Here is an 18,721-nt window from a genome sequence, read left to right as displayed (position 1 = left end):
TTGATAAAAATCTTTCAATTCTAAACTAATTCCCTGGACCTCGAAAAGATCCAAAATTAGGAAATTAACAACGCTAGAATATAGAAATTCCATTGAAACTAAACTGGACCTCAAAAAAATAAAAAATTGCGAAATTAACAACACTAGAATATAGAAATTTTATTGAAAGTGGACACAGTGGATTATACCCTTGCTGCTCAGATAAAAAAAGCAAGACAATTTCGGATTTAATTATAAAGCAACTATGTTGAAGGAAAACCCACATATTCACATTCGTTCTCCTAAATGGGTCACTAAAACCATTGTGCCTGTCGAAACTTGAAAGTGATTTTGCAAGTAATGCCACTGATTCAAATAAAACTTGTGGTCAGAAACAAGAAGTCAATGTTGCACATAATATGATTAGCATACATCCATCTTAAACAGGATCAATTAAAATTTGAAAAGGATTGAAAAATCTTAAGTGCAAACCTCAATGTGGTTAGATGTCTTTAAAGATGCAGAAGCATTCAAGTTTGCACCTGGAGCTTTTTTATTCCTCTCAGTGCTTAATAAATCCAGAGCTAAGATCACAAATATACTAGTTTTATAATTTTAAATACCATTATTTTTTATAGCCAACTGTACGGGTAAAAAATATTTTTATTTGGTGAGATCTCAATGTTACATGGGCAGCTGAACACAAAGAAACACATCAACCCCCAGCCTGGGCTAAAGAATGTAGCCCTTGTGCAATTAGATACAATTACTCAAATATCCATCATACTTGATACAACAAGTAATCATACGGATTGTTCCATATTGTTGGCCAATTCTGCAGAGTCGTCTTCTTCAGAATCCAATTCTTCTTCTACTCCTTTAACCTGCAAATAAGAAACGAAAACATTAGGGAAAGCACAAATTCAAAGGAATTTGCATCCAAAAGCTAAAACGTATGCTTCTCCGATTGATTATAATTTATAAGGAGAAACAGTCCCATACATAACAAGTCAACACCGAGCTTTCAATTGGACCAGTACAAAAAGCCCAACTTCCAACACCAAATGTCCATACATTTTTCTTGTCAGTATCATTTTGGACTCCTATTGGAAACTTTATGCCCTGAATTTGTTTAGATTTAGATTTGATTTACTTATGTGTTGCACAGAAGTGAAGAGAAATAGTGAATATGTATATGACATGCTTGCATTGTAAGGACTGCCATGGATACACACTCCATGCTTGACTTTCATATGCATTCATGGGACTCCTATTGGAAACTTTATGCCCTGAATTTGTTTAGATTTAGATTTGATTTACTTATGTGTTGCACAGAAGTGAAGAGAAATAGTGAATATGTATATGACATGCTTGCATTGTAAGGACTGCCATGGATACACACTCCATGCTTGACTTTCATATGCATATCCATGAATGCAATTGACTGAGGAATTAAGGGTGACACCTTCGCTGTAGAGGCACCATTTAGAATTAATCTAAGTTGCACAAAATGCCAAAACGTCTGGAAGTTTCCAAAATGGATACAGCTGGAAAGTGGAAACACGACCCCCGGAAAATGGAAATGTAGGGCGAAACATCATGTATGTATGTAATTTTTTTACAACTAAGTTAATAATGCATTATCTTGCAAGAAAAAAGGGAATGAGACACATAAATTACATTTCAGAAATAAATAATAATAATTAAAAAACAAAACCCAGTCTGTATTAACTCTCATAGATGATTACATGATTCAAAATCCAAAATTATCCTTTATAGATGAGCCTGTACATCGAAGATTTGAAAATCAGTGTTTGTACATGAGGCTTTACATTCAAAATCAGACTTTATACATGGCTATATGTGTTTAAAATGAAATAAAACATGAGCTAATGACAAGTACTATTACATATCTTATAATCGTTACCCTCATCTTCATTAACAAAAATAGGTGGTGTTTTTTAAGCAAAACTAGAGCATGGAATGATTAGAGATAAATTAGTTTGTGGAGTGATTAGAGATAAAATTTAGTGGTAGATTAAATGTTTTTTGGCTATAGAAGGGCCCCACACCCTTCTTGGGTGCTTGAGTGAGCCCATGGAAGCAAAAAGGTCACGGAAACAGGGCAGATTTGGGCCAAAACATTTCGGCAGTGTTTCCAAATCAGGAAATGCCACCCAGGAGTATCGGTGGTGTTTCGCATATCACCAGCTTGGGGGGCATTTCCTGCAACATATTAATGTACGTGATTCTTAAAACAATCATATTTGATATGCATGATTAAATATAACTCCGACCCATAGAGATTGAAATAGATAAGGGATGATATCAGATAGAACAAGGAAATAGGTATGGATCTCTGAAGCAGTATGGATGTTAAAAACAACACTGAAAAGTTCAGGAAATCTGAAACAACACTATTCATTCAAATATTAACATACTATTAATGATATTAATAGTATACTATACTAATAATGCATTCATAATATTCATAATATATGATTAAAAATGCATTCTAATTATTAATAATTAATAACATATTATGATCGCGTGATTAATAATGCACTACAGATACTATCAATGTGACATTTATATATTATTATTCTTGTATTTAAAAAACAGAGCATCTAAATTGAAATCAGAGGTTACCATAAAAAAAGACCTGTAATAATATCTAGAGAAGTATTGGCGATATATGGAATTTAGAGAAGCTTTTAATGCTGTATGGACTCCTCATTTTATACTTTCTGGTAGTGTAAAATGATGAGGTTTTGTCACCATTCATAAATGCTGTTTTCTAAATATTCTTTTTGTATGTCAAATGTCCACCAAATAAAGGCAAAAAAGGTTGAAGCAGTGCCTTCCCATGGAAAAACTGCAAGGAAAAACCTGTCAAACTTTTCATAGGCATTTTGCCCACATTTATGTGCCAAAATCGTTTCTTGTACAGAAGGAAACGAAAAATGAGGTTTCATCCGCTCTGCTTAAGGATCTTTAAGTTGTTTTAAGAAATCCCCGATATCAGTCAAATAGATTTTATTTTGATGTTCTTTAAGAACGTATGCATGTACTAAATTTTAGAAATGTAATGCTCCAACTATTATGTGAATCAGTACAACCTCTAAGGGTTTTGAAGCCACAGGAGAATGTTGTGTAAGAATGCCCATACGCTATTCTTTGAAAATGAGCCTTATATATATTTCTAAGTTTGTTGTTAAGCAAGTCATCAAAGGGTACTTTGAGAGGTTCACGCATGATGCCATGGTGTTACCTTCAAGGTCTACATGAAGATAATTCCAATCACCAAGAACAATTCCTAGGGCAACTTAAAAGTTCCAACCATTGTCACCTCAGTGGAGACTTCCTTCACTTTAGGTTGGTTCTTTTCCAGCACAAGGGGAGTTTCTCTAATAGGACTTCCAATCTGTCCTGAAAGCTCGAATAACTAATAGCAGATTTCATAAAACTCAACTTTAATGCCTACAATAAATGGATGATGGTGGGTTCAAGCAGATAAGTGCCTTATCCATTGGGAAAAGGAGTCCAAGACAATTATATGAAATGGAAACTTGATTATGAAGCATATTAAACCAACAAAAATGCCCTAAACAGCAGTATTTCCAACTATAACAAATTTGTAAATTGCACTTTCAGCCAACGTAATAAGCTCAAAAAGAGACTACAGCACTTGCATAGAGTACTTACTCAAGATATAACATCAAAACTGAATATATTAAGAAAAAAGTCAATTTTCTAATGAATAATCATTCCTGTACATTGCATAATTCAGATCCGATATTATCAATCTTCAAGAGGGCAAAATTACAAATAAATCACTTCTCTCAGCCATCCTACGCTGGCTAACAAACACTATAAGAGCAGAAATATTTCCAGCAAGGAAAAGAGAAACAAGGTACACAATAGCAACCTTACAATTCAAGATGACAGGCCTGAATATGCCCAAAACCAAGCTCCAAATCTGCGAATGTATCTTCAGTATCCAGCCCAATAGATGGGGCATTTCTCCACAAAGAAAAATACACCTTGCAAACAAGGATATGACTCCATTCTATAGTTACATTTCCAGCCAACAGAATTCTCTAGAAAACCATAGAGAACCTTCTTCTTAGGTTATTTTTTGACCATTTCAAAGGCTGTCCTAGAGACTTCAAAGTAGGGTGCTCCCTTTATAGTGCTTGAGACATTGCATGACAGGTTTCTAGAAAATTCCATGTGGGGCACCCTCTTGATTTGAAGAAAAGTGTGCTCTGGAAACAGCTATAGGGGGGCACTACTTCTAGAGGCTTCTTTAATCAAGTTTCTAATAGAATATCAAAGAACACTCTAGAAGGCTATGGATCCATTATGAAATAAGTTCTGGAATCATCTTCAAGGTAAGGCACTCTTCATGAGGAATCTTCTAGCAACTTCTTCTCTGAAATAGCAACAACAGCCATTCAAAGAAGATGGAGCACTCCTTTTCTCTTGGGTCTAATCTTGCCAATGGATCATGCCAAGGGGCTAACATCGGCTCGTTCGAAAAGCCTCAAACCAATGATTTCTATCAAGTTTTCAAAGTTCACATCTCCTTGGTATACTGCTGCTGAAAATGCAAATTGAGCTTGCATTTTCAGGTGGTAACACCATGGGATAGTGCATTTTGATGCGACTTCTCAGTATAAAATTGCTAAGTCATTGAATGTAGAATTGTATGTACAAGAAAAGTTATAATATAACTTGGGGTTAGTAAGACAAAAAATAGGGTATGTCTATTAGTCTTCTACCAAGGGCTGAATTATTAATTTTCAAGGTTTTGTCACCAGAACAATCCAAGCAGACCACTGTCTTGACCTCCAATTTTGCCAAGACTCATCACATTGTTTGAAATGATCATTTCAATAGGGATGCTATTGTTTTCCTCATTAAAACCTCATTACAGTCCCGCCTCCTCCCCAGAATATTTGGATGGAAGGTGACTCAACCACCAGCGACAATAGTGACTGGTAGCCCAGCAGGACTCAACTGGACTCAAACCTCAACAAACTTAGATCCAGAAACAGCATGGTGTGCTCTGCCTTGAAACAATCCATTTGAACAAATTGAGCTAACACACTGGGCTAATTCATTGGGGATGTTAGATAAAAAACTTATTTTATTTCGTTGAAATTTGACCAATTGTAATATAATTCTGCTGCAAATTTAAAAAGCCATTTAGAGATAAACTGATGAAACTGTTAGAAAATCGGAAAGGCAGAAAGATTTTCTCTTGTTGATAATTACTGGTGATTTCTTTGAATTATTATTATAATATTTCTTATGTTCTTCTTTTATCTTAGTTCATCAAGCAATTACCAAAGCCAAAACACAAAGATCAAGGATACCAAATGTAGGCGCACAACCAGAGCAAAACCCCTATATAGGGGAAAACCCAATCAAGAACTCTTCCTTCAGTTGTTCGATGAGATAGACCAAGACCCTAGACCAACAGACCTTCCTCCACCAAATCATCCCTCAAACTGTTCTTCCAACCTTCAAAGATCAACTGCAACAATACTGCATCAAAGACTGATTTTTGACCAACTGCATCAGAATTTCGGCCCAGCTTCAAGACTGCAATTTTGGCGCTCCTGCAGCTTTAGTTCCTTCGCCTGTGTGAGACAGGAGAGAGAGAATTTCGACTTTCTTAGCAAGATAATGACCCCCTTCTCCTTTGCTAGCCCTTTCCTTCTTTTTCCTTGGAATTTGTACCTTTTACTGCTTCCATCTACTGCAATTCGAACTTCTTGTGTTCTCCTCCAAATGAGTTGAGTCGCTGCTTATATATAGTTTTTCTAGGTGATCGAATTCTTCCCTTGAGGGGGACTTGTCCTTCCTTGAGGCCAACTTGGTGGAGGCCTAATTGACCTATTTTATATAAAAATAATTTTATTTCTTGACAAATAATTCCCAAGAAGGGTTCCTTACATTATGACATGGACAAGGACACTTGACATAAACCCTAGAAATCTTCACTGGAGACTTTGACCTAAAAAACAATTGACCCAAGCATGAAACCCATGCTTTATTAAGTCAATTTATTTAATAATAAAATTTAATTTTCTTTCTTTTGACAAATAAATTTTAAATATAATTATGAAGACTGACACTAGTTACATTCTTCAACAGAAACTGCATTCAGAATAAGAAAGGACAAAGATGTTGAATTTTTGTAGCTAGGGCTGATCTTCATAATTGATATTTTAGCCCCCCAAATATATGTAAGATATGTTTTTCATGTCGGCTTTAAAAAGAAGGAATTTTGAATTTTTATATATCGAATTTTTGCCTCCAAAATGTAAGGTCGGCCCCAATCTGCTCATGTCAACTCAGCCCAACAGTCACACCGTTTGGGGCACTTTTGTTACTATAAATAGGCCACTCGTCCTCTCCATTTGGGCAGATTTTTAGATCACATAAGACATCTTCTGAGGCAGAAATTTGGGCCAATCTGAGGCAGAGTAGGAGAGCGAATCTGAGGAATTTTCTGAGGCATGAGAGGAGGATGAATTCTCTGATACAGGAGGCCGAAATTTCAGGAAAGAAAAATTTCAGGAGGGTAAATTTTATCTCTCTTTGATCACTGGTCAGTTTGATTCGATTTGAGTGGAAAATTTCAGATTGTATCTCTGTTGGACTTAATGATTTCTCTAAGGAAAAGATTGCTGGGTTTTTCCCCCATCTGAGTTTTCCCAAGGTAAATTCTTCTGTCTCTTGTTTGGCTATCTCTTTATGATCCTACTGGTTTCTACTCTTGAGATCTTCTGTCTAATTACTTTATGATGAATGTGAATGCAAGAAAAGATTAACTTAAGAAATCATAAGAATTAATTATCAGTTTAGGAGATCCTTAAAAAATCAACAAAAGACACCACATGCACCATCGTAGTCTACCCAGTTCTCTCTAACAGCATCTCCCCAAGGCCTTCCAGAGGCTAGACACCATCAGAACTTCCATGTTATTTATGTAGGCTACATTCCTCAAGTTCCAGATCCTTCACAACTTAGCATGGTGGTATCTCCAACATAAGTATATAAACAAGTTTAGGAGTTGTTGGGTGGTCACCCTACACCAAAATCTCTATGCCTGATTTCCTACTATTGCAGCATAATGTAGTCTGCAAGAAATCAAGAAATTATAGGCAATCCAATTGGTTCGACCAGCTTGCACTGCAAGTCCCAAAAATCAGCTATGGCCTATAGACTTAAAAACACATTACTGAAGTCTAGGTAGATATGGATCCCCTCCGAACCTTTCCTCAGACTTGAACATAACAGAATTAAAAATAAAGAGTTCCGTCTCCCCTTGCATTTCAACAAGGTAATTATTAATTCTGTCATCCATCTTCATGACCATGACTAACACAAGTTGAAGCATGAATTCTTTTGAAAAGGACACACGCTTAGAATTCATCAAGCAGTCAAATCTGCTTTAGATATCAAGCACATTATGATTACCCGATGCACCTTCCCCTGCATTAAAACTTCATTTAGGAATATATGATAGATGTAAACCTTCAGATTCCTTGACAGTGATATCCTGCAAATGGACAAAGCAACACATACAGCTCAGTGAAAAAGGATAATTACAAAACAAATGGGCATGCTTGTTAGCCACCACCCTTTCCCGCTTGGTCATTCACCTTACTAGCAACCATGTGGCCAATGTTCTCATATCTCCTGTAGTTTAGAGAAATAGTGCTAGACAGCCTTACAAAGATTGCAGTCATCAAAATCTTTAGCTGGAGAAGTAGGATTCAGGCACTGACTAGACTTCAGTGCAATGTTTCCAAATATTATGCTGATTGCAACCATATGGCTAAATGCTTCTCAAGCCTTACTCACAAGAGACCACTCCATTGAAATGGATTTTGTTATGGCTCTACTGAATAACATGAATAATATTTTGCAGGTTAATTGGATGATCCACTTAAACTAATAATGACATATCATCTAGTTGTGTTCCTAACCTCGACATCATTCGCACGCATTAGACTCTTTCTGTGTATACACATGATTCCGGAATAATTTTATATTTGTAAAAATGACATTTCTACATGATAAGGCCCTACTGTCTCTTATTAGAGACTTTAGCTCTAAGTTAAGGTTTTGTCAGCGATTTTGTCTCTCTATTTGTATAAACAGAGATTCACCCGTCATATGTATTGTTACCACTCAAACCAGCAGGGGACCTAAAGGGGTTCCTAAGGGGGCAACTGCTAGGTTAAGGGCAACAGTGGAGGCTTAGCCCACTATCACCACAGCGAAGTCTCCCTGCTCTTTACGGACTTTCACCAATGGGAGGAGTCCCGGTAGCGTAGCGATCACTTGTAAAGTATATGTCAAGGGATAGGTGAGAAGTGACCCTGAAAACCATTTCCCAAGGATGGAGTGAAGAATGGAACTTGCCTGCTCTTTAAGCAAGGGACTTGTCCACTAGGGGTAACGGGTGAGGATTGGAGGGTTGATGAAGCATAAAAACTGATAGCTTGTAGACTTAAATGTAAAAATAAACGAGGTATTTAATAATAATAATTTATTGTGAATGTACAAATGATGAATGTTACAATGAGGCCCTGCTTTTATACCTCAGCAGGTGACCTTTCATGATTACGCATGTCTTTTAGACATGCCTTTTCACTTAACTTAATGACTATTTAACATAATCAATTTTTTATTATTAAATATTTACATTTATTTTATTTATTTACTTGTTATGAATTATATTCATAACATAGCCTCTTCCTTCGGAAGCTTTGTCCTCAAAGCTTTAATGTTGTGGATTTCTTCACTTAGTGTCTGTCGTCTCGATCTATATAATCTGGCCATCCTCTCGTCATGTAGTTCATCAGTAATATTTCCTTGTATTTTTTTCTTTTTCTTTTTGTTAATAACTCCGAATTTTTTTTTAACTCTATTATTATTATTATTATTTTTAAATAACTCCAATAATTTTTTTTATAACTCTATATTTTTTTAATTCCTTTTTTTTTAATTATATATATATATATATATATATATATATATATAATTATTTAATTATATATAATTTAATTATATATATAAGGTTATTGTATATGAGGGTCCCAATCGATTCGTACAGCAGTCACATCATTTGACTGTTATGCAAATATTATAATTGACCACGCTCCAGGGACGGCGAAGGAGGGAACCAGCCGACAAGCAGTTAAGTTTACGCAGGTTGTCGGGATAGCGTTGACAGGTGTTCTAGAAGGACGAGCAGTCCACGGAGCATTGTCGCCCGCTACATTCTCGGCACCTTGTCTGTGTGTCGCTCCAACCCATGTTGTCGCGTCAACTGCTCGCAGGGACAATCGATGAGGTTGCGTGCAGGCAGCAACGACTTTTGGCGGAGGCTGAACTTGTGGCAGAGATCGCAAGTCGTCTTGGTCGTCGGGTACTGGTGCAGCAACGAACAGGAAGAATGCTTGTTGATAAGGCTTCTTTGGGCCTGGTGACAGAGCACGGGCGTGGAGAATGCCTATTGATAAGGCTTGGTCGGGGCTGGTGACAAAGAAATGGAGACCAGGGTCTAGTAACAGAGCAATGGAGACCGGGGCCTGGTGACAACGTGGATAGCAAAAGCAGGGACGTTGAGAATGGAGAACCACGCAGCAAGGGGTTAGTGGATGGCGAATAACATAGTGGACGACGGATAGCACAGTGGACGGCAGGCCAACGGATGGCGGCGATGGAGCGTTTTTCTTGGTTCTGGCAGTCAGAATATGGAACCATACAGTGATTCGCGACTACTTATAATTATTATAGTCGTTATTATATAGTTTATGATTTATAACTATAAGAAAATTACTCCAGACAGTGGCATCAACTTCCGTTGGCATGTCGTTTATAATTTTTTTTGCTTCATCTAAACGCTCGTTCTGTGCAAATCCCGAAATCATTGCATTCCACAATATCACGTTTTGTTGTGGCATTCTCTTAAAAAGTTTGAGTGTCTCATCAACAAGTCCATTTTGTGTACATCCTACAATCATTGAATTCCATGATACCACATTCTTTTGAGGCATTTTCTGAAATAGTTCTAAAGCATTTTCTTTCCCAATAGTCTTGTCTTCCAACTTGTAGCCATTCATATGTGCAATGGCTTGGGCAGCGCAATTGATATAAAAAATTTCAAAACCGTAACTTTTGCTTGAACTTTTCACATCGTCTCTGATGACTTTGGCTTCAAATATTCTAACAAAAGGAGAGAATAGCTTAATCAATTGTTCCTCTTCCATGGTAGAAGGCAGATATCCCACATATACATTTGAGTGGTCAATTTCTTTACCATGATTATGTTCAAAATGAGGTCCTAAGCCTAGATGGAAAATGGAAGGACTGTCAAACTATATTCCAGACCCACGTGTAAAAATTTGGGGCTATACCCAAGCAAACAAGAACCTTGTACAGAAGAGGTCCCAAATTCACGACCCTTGCTTATGTCTGGTCTTATTCCAGCATTTCCATTTTGTTGGTTGATTTCAGATTCCTCTCCATCCCAATAGTTGTTGAGATCATCTTCATCTTCATGTGAATCTTCTTTATTATGACAAGTTTATGTTAAGTTATGGTATGTTCTATGCTTATAACAGTTTACTTCTTTCTCTTATTATATTCCACATATTAGCAATCACATGTACATAAAGTAAAGTGCAGATAGAACATTAAACAATCGACAGAAAACAAGCCAAGACAAGAGACACAAGATATGGCGGCTAGCCAGGGACAAACCCCACAATGTGTGGAGAAACCCTTTGATCAAATCTTCTTTTATCTTTAATAATTCAGCAGAGAGAAATAGTACAATAAATATGATTCATATCAGCAGTAGCAAACCCTAGATCAGCAGCATCAGCATTAGCGGCTTCATTATCAAACTAGGGCACACGATATCTCACAAACCAACTGTCGGATTGACTCCATTCCACCACCAAAAGTTGCGGCTTCCAGAGGAGGTTCAAATGAACCTATAGCACAGTTCAGATGAGGAGATCTTCTAGGCCACACAGGTCAATCTTTACTTCTATAGTTTCCGGCTTCAAACTAGGGCAGTCGATATCTTGCAAACCGTTCGTCGGATTGACTTCATTCCACCACCAAAAGTTGCGGCTTTCAGAGGAGATCCAGATGGACCTACAACGCAGTTCCAAAGAGGAGATCTTCTAGGCCACGCAGGTCAATCTTTGGATCTACAGTTGCAGCTTCAGGTTCAACAGCTTCTGGCTTCACATGTGTGAGAGAGAGACCCATTTCTGCGCAGTAGAGAGAGAGAGATGTGATGAGAAGAGTGAGTGCAAATGAGGAAAAGTCCTCTTATATTTATACACAACGTTGGTGTTTGAATAGATGCGACTGTTGGGCTTCTGAGCCTACATGAGTTGTAGGTCGACTTGATAATAATTCCATAATCAAAATAAATTCATATCTCCATGAATACTTATCGGAATCGGATGATATTTATATCAATCCTACACCTCTCGACGAGAGGAATCTAATAAAAATATTATCAGCCATGAATAAGATGACCCACATGAAATTTTGCCCTGGTTGCCAATTTTAACACTCCCTCTCAACTAGGGAGAACTTCATTTGCAATCTGTCTATCGATCGTTACTATTCATCCATCAAATGCACTGCCCTGTACAGCCTGACCCTTGCCCTGCTCTGCTCTATTCTGCCTGTTATGCTTTGTCTTGTTCTGCCCTGCACTGATCGGTATTGTTTTGCTCTGTTCTGCTCTGCTCTTGCATTGTTTTGTTCAGCTCTACTTTTGTCCGAATTATGAAGAAGAAGAAATGATCGAGGATGTATCATACTGACTCAAAGTCAATCTCAGAGTATGTACCACTGATCCCAGACTAGTCTCAACCAACCCGAAGTTAGCGTCATAGTGAGTACAACCCCACTAGTCCTAGACCAGTATCATCCTCCACTGACTCAAAGTCACTCTCAGAGTGCGTACCACTGGTCCCAGACCAGTCTCAGCCGACCTGAAGTCAGCTTCATATTAAGTACCACTGGTCCCAGACTAGTATCGCAGTCTCAGAGAGTGTACCACTGGTCCCAGACCAGTCTCAACCGACCCGAAGTCAGCGTCATAGTATGTACCACTCTCACTGGTCCCAGACCAGTACTGCACTGACACAAAGTCAGTCCCGGAGTATGTACCACTGGTCCTAGACCAATCTCAACCGACCCGAAGTCAGCGTCATAGTATGGTACAACTACCACTGGTCCCAGACCAGTATCATTGATCCCAGATCACTGGAGGTCATCCTAGCGTAGGGAGTACGGTAGATACAACGATGCGTCCATCGGTACTACTATGGTCCCTAACTTCATTTCGCTGCTCATTGATCAAATGAGAGGTACTTCCCATGAGTCCTAGACTGCATGGGTAGGATGCCTCGACAAGAGAACTAATCAATCCTGTCCTCACAGGAGAATACATCAATCCTGCTACAATCGCCATGGAGAACACATCAATCCAAGCCGCCATGGAGAACACATCAATCCAGGCCTCACAAGAGAACACATCAATCCTGCTACAATCGCCATGGAGAACACATCAATCCAGGCCTCACAGGAGAACACATCAATCCTGCTACACAGGAGAGCGAATCATCTTGTTCCACAAGAGAGCGAATCACCTTGTCCCACAAGAGAGCGAGTCATCTTGTTCCAGTGCACACCACCAGAGGAGGGTGAGTCACCCTATGGTCGTATGTTGCTCCAGTAAGAACCGCAAACCCTCAGAGCTCCCAGGGCTCAATGTATACAACATGCAGGACCCTTGTACAAGGGTTTTTTTTACGACTCCAAGTCATTTGGGAAAATCACAGATTAGATCTTTCCTCGCGGCTTTGACAAGGTGTATCGACCTGTACATCATCTTAATGCGATGGAGCCTCCTTGCTCATCCACCTACCATATCCCAGATGATGTCTATCTACTGGAGCAATCGACGAATACGGGATTCCTCAATAATCGAATCCCACCTCTAGTTGTTACAGAGAATCACAATGGTATGTGCTCAAACAACTCAGTGAAGAGCTTCCCCAACCAGGCAGCTTCATACGAGATCATACTCGTAGATATGTATCCGGTCTCGATGGTGCTTATGGCAACTGACTTCTGCTTCCTGCTCATCCATTATATCGAAGCAGAATCCAAAGAGAAACAGCACTAAAAAGTGCTCCAGTGATCCTCCACACTACCTGCCTAATCAGCATTTGAATAATCAAGCAGTTTCATATTTTCGGTAGTGTATCTCAATCCATTAGTAATTGTGCCATGAAGATATCTTAGAAGATTCTTGGCATCAATGCAGTGAGGCTCAACCAAATATGAGCTCACAGTGCTAACTGCAAAACATATGTTCGGACGGAGGTTCACCAAGAACATCAACGCGAATGAGTTTTTGAAACTCAGAGGCATTTCCCAAATCTGGTCCGACATCACTACCATATAACTTCTAAAAGTTAAGATCCTCGAGGTAGTCACAGGCTTGCAGTCCATCATACCAAATCTTTCCAATATCTTTACCACATATTTTCCTTGAGATAGGAAAATTTCCCTTGGCTTCTGCCATACTTCAAGTCCTTGGTCCTTCATTTCAAATTCAGAAGCCAACTCCCTCTTACATTTGTGAATGAGAGGGTCTGCACATGTTAGAAAGAGGTCATCCACATACAGCACCAGTATGAGAGGCTTGTCATCTTCAACCTTAAAGTAAAGGTTAGGATCGGCTTCACTCCTAGTGAATCCCAGCTTCATCAAGTAGCTGTCGATCCTCTCATACCATGCTCGGGGTGCTTGCTTCAGCCCATAGAGAGCCTTCTTCAACCTGCATACATGAGATTTTCGATCATAAATTTCAAATCCTTCAGGTTGCTCCATGTAGACCTCTTCTTTGATCGAGCCGTGTAAGAACGCAATCTTGACATCCATCTGATGTAGGTTCCATCCTTGTGAAGCGGCAAGGGCTATGATCGAGCGGATGGTCGTATATCTGGCAACAGGTGCAAATATCACATCATAGTCTATACCTTCCTTCTGGGAGAAACCACGAGCAACAAAACGAGCCTTATACTTTTCCGTACTTCCATCTGCTGCATGCTTTATCTTGTAAAGCCATTTGGAAGTAACAACTGTCTTGTCCTGGGGTCTGGGAACTACTTCCCAGACATCATTCTTCATGATAGACTCATATTCTTCGGTCATAGCATCCTTCCATACTTGATGCTTGACGGCGTCTAAGAATGATGAAGGCTTATTTTGTATGATCGTGCTCATGATGGTCAAGTATCCCTGATACCTATTGGGTTTCTTACTTTCACGAAGGGTTCCTCAGGGTGCAGCATGTCCTTCAGCATCATCAAGTAGCCCCCTAAGCCATGAAGGCCTCTTCCTAGAAGAGGAAGGCTCATGTGGAGGAGGATCAATCGGATCCATGGGTTCTTCTACATCAGGCATTGATTCATCATCCTTTTCTTTCGATTCCCTGGTGTCGGCTTCTTGAGAGCTCCTCAAAGTCAGAAGATTGTTCACCTTGCTGAGAGCCATATCTTCGTCAAAGGTGACATCATGACTAATTACGACTTCCCTTTGACCGGCTACATAGATTCTATAGCCTTTAGTATTTTCACCATAGCCCACGAAAATTCCCTTCTTTCTAGATGCACCCAATTTATTTCTTTTCTCTTTCGGCACATGAAAATATACAGGGCTTCCAAAAATTCTAAAATGAGAAACATCAAGTTTCTTACCGGTGAACTATTCTTCAGGAATCTTGGAACCCAATGCTTGATGAGGGCATTGATTTTGTACATATACGGCAGTGTTTGTAGTTTCAGCCAATAGAAACTTCGGAAGTATTTGATCATGTAGCATGGCCCAGACAGCGTCCACAATCGTGCGGTTCTTCCTTCCCGCCACACCTTTCTGCTCAGGAGTACATGGTGTAGTAGTCTCCCTCTTAATGCCAACCTCAGATATGCCTGAGTGAACCAACTATAATATATCGGAGGTCTTGCTTTGGCTTGAGGGGAATGATCCCCTTTTGAGCTTTCCTTCGGCACATCTCGGACATACACCTTTCTCTACTTGGAATTCGGGCATCCCTGTTACCATCTGTCTTACATTGGGTAGAGCTTTGTAATGAAGGTGGGCAAACCTCCGATGCCAAAGTTCGGACTGAATAGTTGTGTCACAAGACATGACACCTAGCGGACTTCCATTGACCTGATATAATGAATCAACACTAAACCCAAGAGTAAAGGCATCTTTAACATTATTTTTCCATATACATACCTTGCCATTGCTGAAGGTTACCTTGTAGCCTTTGTCTTCCATTGTCGAGATGGACACTAGGTTCTTTTTGAGGTTAGGTGCATTTAATACATCCTGGACTTTCTAGCCTTCTTGAATGGTTATCCTCTTCCTCGATCCCCAGCTCTCCTCTTACCTTTGCTGTTGTATTTGTCATTCCTTTGATTTGCCATCAGAGGGATTTTGATCATCGTCCCGGTGTGGGTACTTTCTATCAGGGCACTCCCTTGCATAGTGACCTGCTTTATCGCAGATGTAACATCGTCCTTTTCTTCCACCCTTAGGTCCATCCTTTCCTTTTGATTTAGTCCCGGAATTATTTCTTTTCTTAGCATGAGAAGAAAAGGCAGCAGGAGGACCTTTAGGCATGGGCATTTCTTGCTCTTCTTCCCTTGTTTCTTCTTGAATGCATCTAGCCATTAATTCCTCGAAACCAGGAATTACATTATAGTTCAGAAGAGTAGTCCCGAACATGTACCATTCGAATGGTAATCCTCCAAAAGTCGTGAGTGCCATTTCCCAGTCTATCGTAGATTTCTTTAGAGGTGTCCAGTTCAGATGTAGGCCACCAAGTGCTTGTCGATAGAGTCCCGGATGATCTTCTATTTTGACTTCTTCGGTTTTCCATTTGTTCCATGCAGCAGCGGATGCATTTGATGGAGGCTCAACAATATTGCCTCTTACATGGTCCAGCACTCCTGGATCTTCTAGGGTTAGATCGATAGACATCTTCCATGCGTGATAGTCATCTTTCTCACGGAGCTTGTCTTCGACAGGAAAGAGTGTTGAGGACCTCATAGTTCTTTTAGGATAGCCTTGCCAATCTTCTCTTCGGTGATTGCTCTTGCTCTTGTTCGAGCTTTGTCTTCACCTCAGCTCTGATACCATGTTAAGTTATGGTATGTTCTATGCTTATAACAGTTCTTTTTCTTATTATATTCCACAGATTAGGAATCACATGTACATAAAGTAAAGTGCAAATAGAACATTAAACGATCGACAGAAAACAAGCCAAGACAAGAGACACAAGATATGGCGGCTAGCCAGGGACAAACCCCACAATGTGCGGGGAAACCCTTTGATCAAATCTTCTTTTATCTTCAATAATTCAGCAGAGAGAAATAGTACAATAAATCTGATTCATATCAGCAATAGCAAACCCTAGATCAGCAGCATCAGCATTAGCGGCTTCATTATCAAACTAGGGCAGACGATATCTCACAAACCGATCGTCGGATTGACTTCATTCCACCACCAAAAGTTGCGGCTTCCAGAGGAGGTTCAGATGAACCTACAGCACAGTTCAGATGAGGAGATCTTCTAGGCCACACAAGTCAATCTTTACTTCTACAGTTGCAACTTCAGTTTTAGCATTTTCCGGCTTCAAACTAGGGCAGTCAATATCTTGCCAACCGTTCGTCAGATTGACTTCATTCCACCACCAAAAGTTGCAGCTTTCAGAGGAGATCCAGATGGACCTACAGCGCAGTTCCAAAGAGGAGATCTTCTAGGCCACGCAGGTCAATATTTGGATCTGCAGTTGCAGCTTCAGGTTCAACAGCTTCCGGCTTCACATGTGTGAGAGAGAGACCCATTTCTGCGCAGTAGAGAAAAGACTCATTTCTGCGCAGTAGAGAGAGAGAGATGTGATGAGATGAGTAAGTGCAAATGAGGAAAAGTCCTCTTATATTTATACACGACGTTGGTGTTTGAATAGATACCACTGTTGGGCTTCTGAGCCTACATGAGTTGTAGGTCGGCTTGATAATAATTCCATAATCAAAATAAATTCATATCTCCATGAATACTTATCGGAATCAATGATATTTATATAAATCCTACACCTCTCGACGAGAGGAATCTAATAAAAATATTATCAGCCATGAATAAGATGACCCACATGAAGTTTTGCCATGGTTGCCAATTTTAACAGTTTATCTTCTCCATTATTATATGTAATGTTTTGTCATTATTATCATCATTTTGATCATGGTTTTCTTCCTCATTGTTGTGATATTCATCTTCTTGTCTCACAATAGTCGTTATCCACATCAAGATCAACTTCATCTGAATTTTCAACATTATAATCTTCTTGATCTATATCAGCTTCATCAAAATCATTATCTTGATCTAGATCATCCTCATTCACATTTATCTAAATCCTCATCTTGATTTGTATAAGCTTCATCAAAATCATCATCTAAATCATTTTCCTTATTATCGATTTCCTTTCGACAAGCTTTAACTTCTGCATATGATTTTTCTAAACAGTGAAATGCTTCTTGAATTTTACTAAACTGCTCAACACATTCAAGATGTGAATGTAATGGCACATTGTGCGGCGAACAACATTCAAAGACCCGCATGATTATATTGTGTGCCATGGCTCTAATACCACTGAAGCATAAAAACCGATAGCTTGTAAACTTGAATGTAAAAATACACAAGGTATTTAATAATAATAATTTATTATATATAAAAATTGTACAAGTGATGAATGTTACAATGAGGCCCTGCTTTTATACCTCAGCAGGTGACCTTTCATGCTTAGGCATGTCTTTTAGACATGCCTTTTCACTTAACTTAATGACTATTTAACATAATCAATTTTTTATTATTAAATATTTACATTTATTTTATTTATTTACTTGTTATGAATTATATTCATAACAATTGAGGGAGAAAGGATAGGCTTATAAACAAGGTTCTCAATCCCTATAATCCTTGGGAAACTTGGATTCTCAAATGGTCCTGGACAAATAAGCTTTATTGAGAAGTGGGACCACACAGGGCCAAGTGGGCCCAGCCCAGGTTCAGGGATGGAATGCAGCAACCAATGATGTTCCTATCTTAGACAAGGTGAAGGGAAAAGACCAAACAATAATATTTACTTCAAAAGGTTGAATTGATTCCATTAAGATCTAGTCTTGGGGATGCATAGGAAAAATTCGATCCTAGAACTAGGGCTTGGGATTCCCAGAGATTCCACCGTTAGAATTATCTCAAATTTGGAGCAAACCCACCATCACAGTAGCCTATAGGAGATCGAAGATTTCCCTTGGGTCAATTCCCAGGAAATTGATGCTCTAGGTGACCTAATGGGGCTAGACATCGAGAAAAAGGGGAAAATGGTAAAACGAGGGTTAAAATGATCACCCCTTTAAGGGACCAGTGCCTAATTCACTTGGGGATATGGAGTCAAGGATGGTGATCAGTAAGAACTTGGTTTCTTGATCAAGGAGGCCCAGAAAGTCGACTTCATCCGATGTTGAGAGAAAGAAAAAGAAAAGTGACCTTCAAGCATTTATACTTCAAAGCAAACAATGCAATCTTATCAAGACAAATAATCTCT

General features: G+C 39.1%; 1 protein-coding gene across 1 annotated transcript in view; it reads right to left on the bottom strand.

The window, feature by feature from the left end:
- Nucleotides 1-399: 399 nt before the first annotated feature.
- Nucleotides 400-18,721, bottom strand: part of LOC149204304 (nifU-like protein 4, mitochondrial) — a 186,005-nt gene continuing 167,683 nt past the window's right edge. The window contains exon 6 of the mRNA XM_089394684.1: nt 400-863. Coding sequence (XP_089250810.1) covers nt 783-863 — 81 coding nt within the window. The 3' untranslated portion in view covers nt 400-782. The remainder of the gene's footprint in view (nt 864-18,721) is intronic.

The sequence above is a fragment of the Pinus tabuliformis genome, chromosome 1_2, assembly GCF_031772625.1.
Source record: "Pinus tabuliformis cultivar Carrire ecotype Pingquan chromosome 1_2, CPIR1, whole genome shotgun sequence".
In the NCBI taxonomy this organism is placed as follows: Eukaryota; Viridiplantae; Streptophyta; class Pinopsida; order Pinales; family Pinaceae; genus Pinus; species Pinus tabuliformis.
The sequence above is the reverse complement of the archived record's forward strand: the minus strand, read 5'-3'. Positions and strand labels throughout refer to the sequence as shown.